This window comes from Chelonia mydas, chromosome 12 (genome assembly GCF_015237465.2).
Source record: "Chelonia mydas isolate rCheMyd1 chromosome 12, rCheMyd1.pri.v2, whole genome shotgun sequence".
NCBI lineage: Eukaryota > Metazoa > Chordata > Testudines > Cheloniidae > Chelonia > Chelonia mydas.
This window is the reverse complement of record NC_051252.2, coordinates 5,887,357-5,900,747: the sequence shown is the minus strand read 5'-3', so window position 1 is coordinate 5,900,747 and position 13,391 is coordinate 5,887,357. Positions and strand designations below refer to the sequence as shown.

The 13,391-nt window shown below is 50.3% G+C and overlaps 1 protein-coding gene across 12 annotated transcripts in view; it reads left to right on the top strand.

Annotated features, from left to right (window-relative positions):
- NDRG4 (NDRG family member 4) overlaps positions 1-13,391 on the top strand; it is an 87,478-nt gene that overhangs the window by 54,122 nt on the left and 19,965 nt on the right. For all 12 annotated transcript variants that reach the window (XM_043526149.1, XM_043526150.1, XM_037877855.2 and 9 more), the window contains 3 exons: positions 3,477-3,582; positions 11,279-11,399; positions 12,042-12,104. In XM_043526149.1, the coding sequence (XP_043382084.1) occupies positions 3,477-3,582; positions 11,279-11,399; positions 12,042-12,104 (290 nt within the window). The remainder of the gene's footprint in view (positions 1-3,476; positions 3,583-11,278; positions 11,400-12,041; positions 12,105-13,391) is intronic.

The following is a 13,391-nucleotide window of genomic DNA, read 5'->3' as shown; positions in this document are numbered from 1 at the left end:
GGCGTGACTGTGACATTACCCAGGGTTGGGAGGCACCTCACCACCACCTGCCCTGAGCACAAGGAAATCGTGTCTGTGCCTGCTCTGGGTCAGCTCCCTGACACCTGGCAGCACAAGTGCTGCTTTGCAGGCCTCTCTGTCTCTGTGCAGGTGGCAAAAGGCGCACATCAACCCCTGCGTCATTTGCGTGTTCCCTGTATAGTCCAGCCCCTTATCCACTGGACACTCACAGACTTACCAGGCCTGCTCTTCCCAAAGGAACACATCTCAGGGCCAGCACTTCGTGGAACCCTACAGCACTGAGATGTAGCGAAAACAAGAATAAATTTATCGTCAAAGCACAGAGATTCAAGTGAGAGTGAGTAAGAACGTTGGGAACAAGTGGTTACGTACAGAACAAAATCATAACACATTTTCTAGAGCTTAAACTTAACTAACCTGTTCTCCCCCGTCTGTTTATCGACCCAATGTTCTCTTCAGCATTCTCAACCATGCCTGGTTGAGACTCCTCTTTCATGAAGTAAAACCCGCTGCCCGTTTACTTGCTAGGCGAAGGAGGACAGAGTGTCGTCTTTGTTCCCCAGATACACTAGAGCAAACCTTGGATCTTTACCTCAGGGAAAGCCCTCTCCCCCAGCCCCACTCCCTACTCCCTGCAGGGTTTACTTTTAATTTTCTCTCTTTGAAATTCTTACAATCCTTACGGGCAGTTCAGACAGGTGAGAGGAGACCCGTTGTGAAACATACAATACTTAATTTATATGTCAGGAGCCAGCTAGATAAATATTTCTTATCTGAAAGAGAGCCTACCTTTCACTTTTACTGGTGACCGGTCCCCAGATACACTCTAAGAACACAATTTTCAGTATACATACATAACTCCTCTCACAGCCTCTGTATGTACGTTTCACGACAATGTTGGTGACCAGTGTGACATCGGCTTTCATTTGAGATTTCACTTGACGCTCTTTGGTGAACTATAATGTACATACCCGACCCAAGAGATCCCAAACTGTGACCCAACCTCTCTGCACCCCCTTTGTGCTGCTTGCCAGTTGGCATTAAGAGGTTCCTGGGTCACATCAGACCCTTTGGGGTCTTTAACTTGTAAGGCACTTGGATATCATGCTAATGAGTCAGCTATAATTGCCTGGACAGTTATCCCATTATTGTCAGTAAAAACCACGCCGAGTTCAGTCCCTGTGATCTTCCCAGATCTCTTGTATCTGCTGTCAAGCTAGTGAACTGGTGCGAAATTTGCTTGTCTGCAATTTGGTGTGTGTCTCAGCATTGCTGTGATGAACCTCCCTTCGCCAGATTCTCCGCTGATGTAAATTGACATCGCTCCTTTGAAGTCAATGGATCTATGGTGATTTCCACTGTCTGAGGATTTGGGCCCTGTTTCTCTGCAACTGTTGAGCTGCTAATTCAAGAAGCTTAATGGGGCAGGACATTATTTCCCTGTGTACCCACTTCGGATCTTCCTATTTCATTAGGGCTTCTGGTAAATGCTAGAACTGCAGCATAGAGATCGACATTGGTGTCCCAAGGCTGCCTTGTCATGCCTTTAACTCTCTGATGGTTTAGGAAGGAGGGGGAAATTTGTTAGGTGATTAATTTTTATGAAGCTGCCGCTACTCTCTGGAGTGTCAAGAAATCTGTGCCAATAAGAGCCTAATGAAGTTGACATTTACAGGAAGGATTGTGCATTTTATTGGTGCCAGGAGCTGTCACTGACTCTCTGTATGACCGTGGGCAAGTCACTGTCTCTTGTTGAGCCTCAGTTTCCCCATCTATAAAGAGATCCTGATGATTGCCTCATTGAGGTGTTGTAAAGCTTAATTCACAAATGGGGGAAAGGCACCCTGTGCAGAGGGGGTTTAAGTAGGGATTTAGTGGGATTTAAATGGTTCAGGTGGTTTTGTGCCAGCCTTCACCATGGGGTGAACATCACCCTAATGTTTCTCAAGAGCTTTGACATCCTTGGATGGAATAGACCCTAGAAGGGCAAAAGATTATTTTTGGGTAGCCTCTTTCATACATATTATGGGCCTGCTGCTATTTAAGTCAATGACCGGTCCCTGTATCCTGATGGCTTCATATAGTTAAATAATAGAGGAGTGGGTGAAATGCAGTGATTTGTGTGGAATTGCCGTGTGCATGTGTGTGTGTAATTAAAGGTGGAAAATTCAAATCTGATGAAAGGAAATCCTTTTTCACGCAACACACAATCAGCATGTGGAACTCACTGCCACTGGATGTCATTGAGGCCGAGAATTTAGCAAGATTCCAAAAAGGGATTGAACAGTTGTTTAGATAACTAGAATAGCCAGAGTTATCAGAGTTAATGATGATACACATGTTGGAAGGGATTAAACCTTGTTCTTCAGAGCTTCATTCAATTATTAGAGACCAATGTGGGGGGCAGATAATCCCACATCTCTTGGTTCTTGCGCCTTCCTCTGAAGTATCGGGTTCTGTCCGCGGTCAGAGACAGAACACTAGGCTAGATACCTTCAGGTCTGCTCCAGTCTGGCAATTCATAGGCTCCTAATCTTTGGGGCATACTTCAAGACCTTCCTGGGGCCGGAAGACAGCAGGACAGCCCTGTCTAATCTGCTCTAGATCCACATCTGGCCCTTTAAAAATGCAAAATGGCAAGACAAATCTGGGTTGCTGTAATCCAGTCTCCTGCCAGTCCCTGCCAGTGGGGGATATCTGGCATGGTTTTGGATACTTTTGTCTGTCCCGTTGCTCACCCCGGTTGGGTATTTGTGCATGTAAATGACCATGTGTGTTTCTAGTTGGTGATTTGGGTGTGAGTCATGTATGCAGATGAGGTTGTGGATTTGGGATGCGGCTGTTAAAAACCCATCGCCCCTTTTCTATCTTTGGGAAGGATATGGGGGATATTTGTGTCGATCGGATCCAATGCCATGAAAATGGTTGCTGTGTTTATGGGCATTTATGGGAGTCAGTTTGGGGAACGTCTGTAGGAGGGAAGAGTCGACAGGAGCATGCATCTGCATGTGAGGGTACACCTGTTTTGAGCTGTAGCTTACCAAAGCTTATGCTTAAATAAATTGGTTAGTTTCTAAGGTGCCACAAGTCCTCCTGTTCTGTTTGGCAGAGTGGACACTAGAAGTGTGTAAAGGCATGGGTGTGTCAGTGCGTGAGAGTGAACGTGTGTGCTGCATGCGTGAACAGGCTTGTGTGCATGGCAGCGTACTCACGTGTGATGATGTCAGTGACAGGGGTGCATCTGTTGCAGGCAGAGTGTGTCTCTAGTGATTGCTGTCACTGGTTACTTTCATCCCAGCACGATGCATGGCCAGGCTTGCATGGCTCTGCGAGTGAGAGAGCTGGTGAGGGCAGAAGTTGCCTGGTAGAACTTTGTTATTGGTCTCCTTTTTCTTTAATAGGGTGACCCCAGGGAGGGGCGACATGTAACCCTGTCTTTTCTCTCTCTCTTCCAGGAGCATGATATCGAGACCCCATACGGGCTGCTGCATGTTGTCATTCGAGGGTCCCCAAAGGGAAATCGCCCGGCCATCCTGACCTACCATGATGTTGGACTCAACCGTAAGTGCAACCCTTCCATCCTGGCCACAAGCTGCTAACTGTGTAGGGGAGGAGGGGGCGTGATCCCATTGTCAGTCTGGTCAGTGTTATGCCCGAGGAGTCCAATGTTTCATGGCTGCAGTCATCAACTGGCTGCCTTTGGGGTTTGGCATCAGGAATAACTAGCAGAGGTTGCCAATGCAACCTGCTGAGAGTGAGCAAACTGCTGCAGCTCCGAGGGTACTGATGGCTGGTATGTAATGTTCTCACCTTTGGGTTTCAGATCCCATTTCTAGGCAGGCTCAGGATATCTGTGGAACTCACTGCTGCAGCATGTGATTGAAGCTGAATAAGATTTACCAGAGATTTAAGAAGCTGCAATGGGGCCTAGTAGCATGGGTTCTTAGATGCTGGGGTAAAATTACAAGAGGTATTACTCTTTGTGTGCATGGTGCAAACTGATCACCAGCAGGGGGCAGGAAGTTCTCCCTCTCCCCTCCATGGCTGTGTATGACGCACGGCTAGTTATGCTGCTTGAAGGTTTTTCACCTTCCTCTAAGGAACCCATGTTGGCCACTGAAGGAGGATGCGGGACAAGATGGAGCCTTGGTCTGCCCCAGTATTAGAATGTCTGTGCCTCTGTCTCCTGACACTGCAGAGGTGCCGGGGGTCACTGTGCTGCTGGAGACGGGCATGTCTACCTCGTGAATTACACCTTCTCCCAACCCTCCAGGATGATGCCAGGGAGCCCTGAGCTGCTGGGTGGTTGAACTGAGCCACCTCGGCTGTAAGGCGCCAAGTAGGGGCTGAACACCTGTGACCTCGTTAATGTCCTCTCTGATGCCTCAAACTGGCAGGGCCGTGACATCCTAGGCAGCTGCATTTGCGCTCCATCCTGAGCTAAGCGCACTCAGGGGTCTGAGTGCGGGCGTGGTGGAGAGAGCTGGTAGGAGGTCGGTTTTCTGAGCACACCCCCAGCGGAGAGCAGCGAGGTTCTTTGGAAGCGGAAAGTGAGGGGGATTAGAAGCAAGCCCGGAGGCAGGCTGCCACCCACAAAAGAAGGGCAGAAGAAAGTAATCCTAGTCCAGGAGACACTGGAGATTATAGCTGAGGGGCTCCTTGCCCGTTGCTGCCGGAGTTGGGGTTGATGGCTGTGTGGATCTGAGACAGCCACTGCTCCCTGATCTCAGAGCAAACCCAGATGAACTGGAGCCAGGGGCTTTATTAGCCAGCGATGATGGGTGATGGCTCAGAGCAGCAGTCACCACGGGTGGCCCAATTGGCTTCCAACTTAAGTCCTCCAGAAATTCTGCACCTGGGGTGAAATCCTAGCATCAGGGAAGTCAAGGGGAGTTTTGTCATTGACTTCACTGGGCCCAGGATTTCACCTCTGCAATCGAGGGGCAGTCTATACTCTTGGCTGCAGAGGCAGGGAGTGCTGTCTAGTGGTGACAGCAGGGGTCTGAGGATCAGGACAGATGGGTTCTGTGACTGACACTGGGACAGAACAGTGTGTTGTGGTTAGAGGATGGGGACTGGGAGTCAGGACTTCTGGGTCAGTTCTGCCACTGACTCTGTGCACGGGGAAAGGCCCATTTAACTCTCTGAGTTTTCCCACCTGAAGTTAAGATTATTGTTCCCATTTTTGTCTCACAAGGGTGTTGTTATTTTTACTTCAATGTTTGAGAGGAAATTATTTGCACTTTCATTCTAGATCATTTTAGGACCCCAAAATTTCTTTTATTTGAAATGGTCTCCCCCCGCCCCCTTCAAAATTGAAGTTTCTCACATTTCCAAATTTCACATATTTGGATGAGAAAAACTGATTTTAGAGGCAGTGACACTGTGACTTTTGAAAAACCTTTAACTATTTGCCTTAAAACGGAATCAACAATTTGAGAGTGAAAATTCTTTTTATTTATTTGTAGCAAAACCCCACCTTTCCCAGGTGCTTTGTGAAATTTGAGATAGTTTTGTAAAATCTGTTTTTTTTACACAAGTCTACTTTTGAGGATTTCAGATTTTGTTGCAAATATTTTGTACAGCCCTCAACCCTGGCCCTGCCTGCCGTGCAAGGGTGAATTCCATTGAATAACACTGAGTTCCTGTTCAAAAAACTGAACAGAGGAATTTTTAAGGGCCAAGACAGTAGCTGTGACTCCAAGTGAATGTTAGTAAAGCACATTGGATGAAAGGGAAAGCATGTATTTTAGTTATTTTCTATCTATCTAGGTGTTTATATGGCCCTCAGCCCTGTAATAGCTGAGCACCTCTCAATCCTGAATGGATTTTATCCTCACAAAACTCCTGTGAGGTAGGGAAGGGCTTTTATCCGCAATTTGCAGAGCAGGGACCGAGTCACAGTGATATTGCCTAGGGGCTAAAGCACTGGAATGGGAGTTGGGAGACCTGGGTTGTGTTCCCAATTCTGCCACTGGCCGGCTGGGTGACTTTAAGCAAGTCACTTTTCCCTGTGTGTGCCTCACTTTCCCCATCTGTGAAATGGACATAATGAGACTGACCTCCTTTGTAAAATGCTTTGAGATCTATAGATGAAAAGTGCCATATCAGAGCAAGCTATGATGATGAAGTGATTTGCTTAAGGTGATACAAAGGGTACGTTTACACTGCAAAAATAACCCACGGCAGTGAGTCTGAGCCCAGATCAACTGACTCGCACTCACGCTACAGGGCTAAAAATAGCAACATAGACATTCCCACTGGGGCTGGAGCCTGGGCTCTGAGACCCACCTCTTTCGTTCAGCACCCGAGCGGGAACGTCCACACTGCTATTTTTAGCTCCATAGTGTGAGTCTCAGGACCCGAGTTAGGTGATCTGGGTTGTGAGACTTGCTGCCACGGGGAGCTCTGCAGCGTAGACGTAGCCAAAGAGTTTGGCTGCGACATGATCTTTTGAGTCCCAATCCAGTCCCCTACCCACCAACCTGTCCTTCCTATCCCATGACCTTCGCCTGGTGAATTGATTACTTTTGATTACACCAAGATGGAATTGTCTCCAGTACACAGTTCTTGATGCAGAATTGTATTAACGCAATTCCCCATACTGGAGTGTGTGTGAAATCCAGGTTCCATTGACTACAATGGGGCCAGCATCATGACTGTAGGGCTACCAAGCTGTATCCACTGACACTGTGAATGGCTGTAGTGTGATTGGCAGCTGTGATTAACCAATCAGATTACACAGATTTGCATAAGCACCATCCAGTGTTTTCTCAAACTGTGAATATACAAATCTCTTTACTCTGATTGGCTAACATCATCCCAGCACGCAGGATGGCTCCTGTAACTACTTCCAAGCTGGCGACAGGGATTTTCTCCTCCCACACTGACGTCCATGGGAGCTTTGCCAGTGAGGTCAGAGGCTGCAGGATTAGCCCCTCATGCCTGTCCCTTAGCTTCGCTGCAGTCCCTACAGCCTTCCACAGCTCTTGTCCCTACAACAGCGGCTGTTTTTTACCTTCTGAGAGAATCCAAGCCCCTCCCATCCAATTCCATTGTGAAACAAAGTAGCAACAGCAAAGGGTTGCATCCATTCTGGGGAGGGTCAGCCTTGCTGAGTATAATAATGACTCAGCAATAATCCTAGCTGGGTAGGGAGCCCTGAGGATTTCAAAGTAGGGTTGGGTGATTAATAGATTTTCAGTTCTCTGGCACTTTCGAAAAACGAGAAGGGGGGGAGATTTTGTTGTGGGTTGAACCGAAAACAAACTTTTTTGAAATGCTTGCCGAATCAGAAAGTTGAAAGCCTTTTGTTCGGGAGCAGAGAGTTTCGATTTTGTCCAAACAAAATGTTTTGCTCATTTCAGTATTGACCCGTTTCAAACATTTTTGACTGCTTTATTTAATTAAAGGGAATCTTGGACTGAAAAATCAAAACGTTCTGTTTTTAAAAAAAGTTGAAACTAACCTTTTTGGTTTTTCCACACTTTGGTTTCAGTGAAAAAAAAACCCCCATTCAGCAAATCCAACATGAGTTTGTGAAACATTTCTGTGCCACCGAATCTGCATTTTTTTGCAGAAAAAAAGTTTTGGTTGAAAAATCTTGCCCAGTTCTACTTCAGAATTAACCCAGGATAGAATTATCACCTCCTAGACAGTGGAGACCCTCCAAAGTTGCTGTCAAAATAAAATAGTACATAGTGATTGCAACAGGCCGAGTACAGAGGAGCCCAAATCCCAAGATGGCAGATGATATTTTATGTAGGATTATAAAATCCAAAGTCTCTGAGCACATTCACATTGGATTATGTGAGACCCTTGTATATTTAAAAATCACCATCTGGCTTCTTCAAAATATATTCAACTAAGAATGGGGTAGAAATGGTCGTTTAAACCACAGTATGCAGCCGTTGAGTAATCACATGGCGTTTTCCTTACCTTATAATAAATCCATTGTTCATCCTAAATAAAAATTCCCCTGAGAAAGCCCTGCTTTGACAAAGGGAATTTCACACTGCAGTTATTTGGAAGCTAGTGAATATTGATATTAAACTCCTCCATGCCCCCTTCTATCTCTGGACTTGCTGGTGGCTGGAGTGTGGTGAATGTTGCCTTCCGTGACGGGATGTGCCAGCTAGGTTGAAATGGTTCTGATTCTGCTACCAGTTATATGGGTGTAAATCTGTAGTACTTTTCCAATACTAATACAGTCCCAAAGCTTGCAGAAAGCAATGCCTGCCTCCAGCCAGCAACAGGGAGGAGACCTTCTTCCAAGCAGGCTGCGGATTCCAAGCTAATGGAGGCTGCAGCCGTGGAAAAGCAAACAGGAGCAGTACGATGAGCCACTGATTTAGGGACTGTACTGAAGCCTCAGAAGGAGGGGTGGGGTGAGAGGAGCGGTGGGGGGAGTTCTGGTACACCTGGCTTATTTTTTTGCCCAGTATAACAGCGCAGAGCCAGCAAACATTGTTTGATGTGACCCTGAGACACGAGGAACAAGGCTGTGCCGAATCAGCCTGCTAGTGCTTAAAAACGTTTGCTTCTCCCCAGGCATAAGCAGTAGGGGATTCTAGGGCAGAGAATCGAGATCGAGATCAGCCCTGCTTCTGGGAAAGAACAGGGGCTGCTTTCATACCCAGGGAGGCTTTTGGTGAATGCCCCATCCAGAGGGGATGCCACCGGGAAGGTCCCAAAGCCCCCATCACTTAGGAACTCTTCCCCCTCACTCACAGTGCCCCGGAGAGCCCAGCCTTGGCTTGGCTTGGCTTGTGGGGCCCATGCGTGCATCACACTGTCTTTTCCTTCTCCTCTCCGCCCACTCCATTCTTGTGAGCAGCCTGGCACCGAAGCGTACAAGAACCCTCAGAAAGCGATCCCCTGCCCGGGGCGTCCGTACCAGCACAGCAGATGGGCAGGGCGAAAGGACAGTGGGGCGCAGGCAGCCAGCCAATGCTGCTGGGTTGCCTGCGGGGAGCTGGACGGTTGGTCAGCTCTGAATTCCAGTGCCGGCAACAGGCGCTGGGTTGGGGAGCAGAGTCCTCTCCTGATCCACAGCAAGGGATGCTTTCCCCCCTGCCCTGACCCTCTGGGGAGAATGAGGGAGCGTCTCCATGACGCATTTGGTTCTTGGCCAGGCTGCTGAGTCTGCTGCTGCAATGGCGATCCCAGTATGCACAGCTGTGCCCTTGGAGCTGGCCTTGGGTTCGCGGCAGCCTGGGTCACGTTCAAACCGCTGGCCTAGAGCTGAATGCCCTGGTGTTCGCTGCCCGTCCACTCTGCCCCAGCTGCTTGGAGGAGCCCGGAGGTTTGTTCTTTCCCCCTGGGATCCCGATGCGAATGTTTTCAGGGGCATTGGTGGGTTGTGTTCAGTTCTGTGGCCCAGCAAGGCCTCGCTGAGCAGTTGTGGGCATGGCAAGCTCTGGTTTGAATTGGACTTCCTTCTCAGACAGGCGACGGCTGGAAGCAAAGGGGGGGACCTTGTATCGCTCACCATGGAGCTGAGAGGGGAGCATTGATGGGATCCAAAGGGAGCCCTGCCCAGAGAAGGGCGTCCTCTCCTGTCCCCCATGCTCAGCTGTGACAAGGAGCCCAAGGCTCCTTGGGGGGGAGTTCCTAAGTGATGGGGGCTTTGGGACCTTCCCGGTGGCATCCCCTCTGGATGGGGCATTCACCGAAGGCCTGCCAGGGTATGAAAGCAGCCCCTGCTCTTTCCCAGAAGCTGGCTGTGGCTGTGCGAAGGGAGGACTGGATGGGAGCAGAATGGATGTCACCTGATTGCAGGCTGGAGGCAAGCTGCTGCTGCAGGAAGGTCACCTTGGAAGCGCTGCAGAGGGGGGAGGGGAAAAGCATGCAGGCTGGCCTGCCAGAGAGAGGGGGGATGGTAACCATCTTAACCAGCCCCCGTGAGCTGGGCATTCCCAGGCCAGGTAAGTGAGGCATACAACAGTTAGGGGATGAGAGTTTTGAAAGAGCCCAGGGGGATTAGGAGCACAAGTGCAGCCCAATAGCATTTTGGTGGGACATGTGTGCCTAAGTCACTTAGATGCTTTGGAAAATCCCACGCCACGGGCCCAGTTTCAAAATGTGCGTGCCTATAGTTAGACACCCAAACGACTAGACAGACCCCACGAAGAGTGGTTTGATTCTCAGTGCCATGCAGCTCTGCAGATGCTCTGAAAATCAGGCCATTGCTGTGGGTGCCTCCGTATGGATGTAGGTGCCTGAACATGTTGGCCTTTCTGACTTGCCCAAGTCCACACGAGAAGTCAGTGGCAGAGCCTTGAGTAGAAACCTGGAATCCTGACTCTCAGACCTGTGTGCTAACCACTAGACCACATTGTCTCCCCTAGCGATGGGTGAGTAAAGCAGGGAAAGCCCATCAGAAAGGATTGGTGTTTGTGACCAAGAAACACGAGATCTTGAGAAGAGGACAGGCCTGCTTCTGATCTCGTTTACCCCAGGGTGAATCAGGAGTAACGCTCTCGATGTCAGCAGCATGAGTGTGGGGCAGGTGTGAAAGGCGAGTCAGGCCTATCCAGGAGTCAGATACCTGGGGTACCACATCTGCTCTGCACCCCAGAGCCAGGCTAGATATTGAGAACAGCAGCTGATGGCCAGGATTTGTCTCTCAGCGTTTGTCTCTCCATGCATTTGTTTTCTTTAGCCTTCATCTTGATTAAATGTCAGCTTGGCAGAATTCCATTTGTATGTTTTTACCATTGCAATGGATCGTGTCGATGTTTATTCTTAACCATTTTAAAACATTTTTCATGATTTACATTGTCACCGTTGCAGGAAATTACGGAGGGATTGGACCATGGGGAGGGGAGGGGGGGGTCAGACATAGGGTGACCAGATGTCCCAATTTTAGAGGGACAGTCCCGATTTTTGGGTCTTTTCCTTATATAGACTCCTATTACCCCCCACCCCCGTCCCAATTTTTTCACATTTGCAGTCTGGTCACCCTAGTCAGACAATTAATTACCGTAACACGTCAAAATATACCAAGTGTAAATATCCTGTTCTCAGGCAGCGTTCTTCTTACTTGGCCAGTCTGTAAATTTCTGTCAGGATCGACGGAAATATTTTCATTGGTTTGAATATTTTCATTGGTTTGCGTGTGTGCGGTGAAATTGACGGTTTACCAGCATTTACTGCTAAAAATCTAATCATTCCATGCCTAATTAAATGGTTGCTGACCTTTTGCCTCTGGTCTTTTTTTCCCTTTGTCTCCCTTCCTTCCCCCGACCTTGTACAGACAAGCTGTGCTTCAACACATTCTTCAACTTCGAGGACATGCAGGAGATCACCAAGCACTTTGTGGTGTGTCACGTGGATGCACCAGGGCAGCAGGCCGGAGCGTCGCAGTTCCCACAGGGGTAGGTGCCCAAGCCTTCCCAGCCTGTCTGGGATGCTGTTCATAGAGGAGCCCAGCTCTTCATGTTCAGGGTCTCTGTCTGATTTCCTGGCTCCTTTCCCTGGTTCAGAAGGTGGGTTCTCCTGCCGGGAACACCCGGCCTGTACCAGCTGCTAGGAGGCGCTGCAGAGCAACTTGGGACTTGGCCTCCCTCATCCTGGGCCCCGCAGAGCATCCCATTTCTGAAGGGGAGTCAGGTTCCTCACCCCCTAGAAGGGTCAAGATCATGGGGACCTCCTCCTCCCGAGCACATCAGCACGGCTCCTAGCGTAGCAATAGGGAGGGCGGCTGGAAGGGGCACCAATGGGGTACCTGGGCATGGCCCACACCCTGTGAGGGGAAATAGGAAGGGGATGGTTGTGTCTGTCCCAGAGGGGGCAAGCAAAGGGCTGTGCCCTGCTCTGGAAGGAGAGGCCAGGCAGTGGGGAGTGGGAGGGGAAGAGCTGTCTCTCCCTGGAGGGAATGCGTGTACGTAGGTGCCCAGAGCCTCTCCCAGCCCTGGCCTGGGTTCTCCTGGCCCCAAGGCCTGGGCTCCCCCTGTATGAGCACTTTGGGGCCTTGCCCCAGCCCTCCTTTTCTCACTGTGTGTCCATCCTGCCCCCAGGTACCAGTTTCCATCCATGGACCAGTTGGCTGCCATGCTCCCTAGCGTGGTGCAGCATTTCGGGTAAGTGTTGGGGGCCTGTGACCTAGTGCCGTGGGGCCAGCAGGGAGGGGTGGGATGTCAAGAAAAATGCCAAGGGCAGGCAGGGGGCGTAGGGAGGCAGAAACCATGATGTGGCGTTTGGGATGCACAAGCGATGCAGGGTTGGGCCTGGCTGAAAAACAGGGATTGAAGCACCCATGCCTGCAATGCAGCACTGACAGTGCCGAGACTGACCTACGAACACCAGGTAACTCGGGCTTCCAGGCCTCACAGCTTGTTCCCTGCTCTCCTGCCTCATCCACTTGGCTGGCGCTGGAAACAGTCAGCTCTTCGGCCGTGGCCCGGCGACCCCCAGTGAGACAGGTCAGTCCCCTCCACGCCGTGGGAGAGCCGCGTGGTGCGCTACAGACTCCGCTTGCCACGGAGTCACTGCTCAAACCAGGGTCACAGGAGACTCTCGCCCTTTGTCCCCTGCTCGTGGTTTGTGCCGTCACCTTTGCGGCACGGAATAAGGGAAGCTGCTTTCTCCGTTTCAGGAGCCTAGAAATGCACCCCAGGGCCTGTCCCGTCTGGCCCAGGGGTCTGAATCCAGCCCAGGTCAGTAGTAAGCAGCTGATCGGTGCCCTGTGGTGAACAAGTTGGGAGGTCTCCAGTCCTCACGAAAGCCACCCTGACGTCTGGCTCTAGCTGGCTTCCTTCAGGGCCCCACTCATCAGGGAATACGCCAAGGGGACTGAACTCCCGTCTCACCGGCAGCTCAGGGGCACGTGTGTGAGGGGGTTAGCACGGCAGTTGGCCAGGTTCCGTGGGTAGCAGCCTTCTAGCGCCGAGGTGCGGTGCCAGCCCCCAGGCCGGATTTCGCGGCTCAGGACGACAGCCTGGTGACAGCCACAGGATGCTCATATTCCCTACCAGTCTGGCCTTGATTTATCAGATGCTGCCCCTAAAGTGGGAGAGGGAAGACGGGGGCAGGTTTACTCACAGAAGAGGAGGAATGTAGTGTACAGCTGTTTCTGGCGGCTTCTAAACCACAGAACATGGAGAGCGCTCTCAGAGGGCTCCCCGACCTATTTAAAGGGATGCTACCCAATTCCTATAGGCTACAAGGAACTCTGTTTGACCAGGGCTTAAGAGCCAGGAAAGGAGCCCAGGATGTCGGGGGAGGGAGAGCTCAGTGGTTTGAGCATTGGCCTGCTAAACCCAGGGTTGTGAGTTCAATCCTTGAGGGGGCCATTTAGGGATTTAGGGCAAACAGTGGGGATTGGTCCTGCTTTGAGCAGGGGGTTGGACTAGATGGCCTCCTGAGGT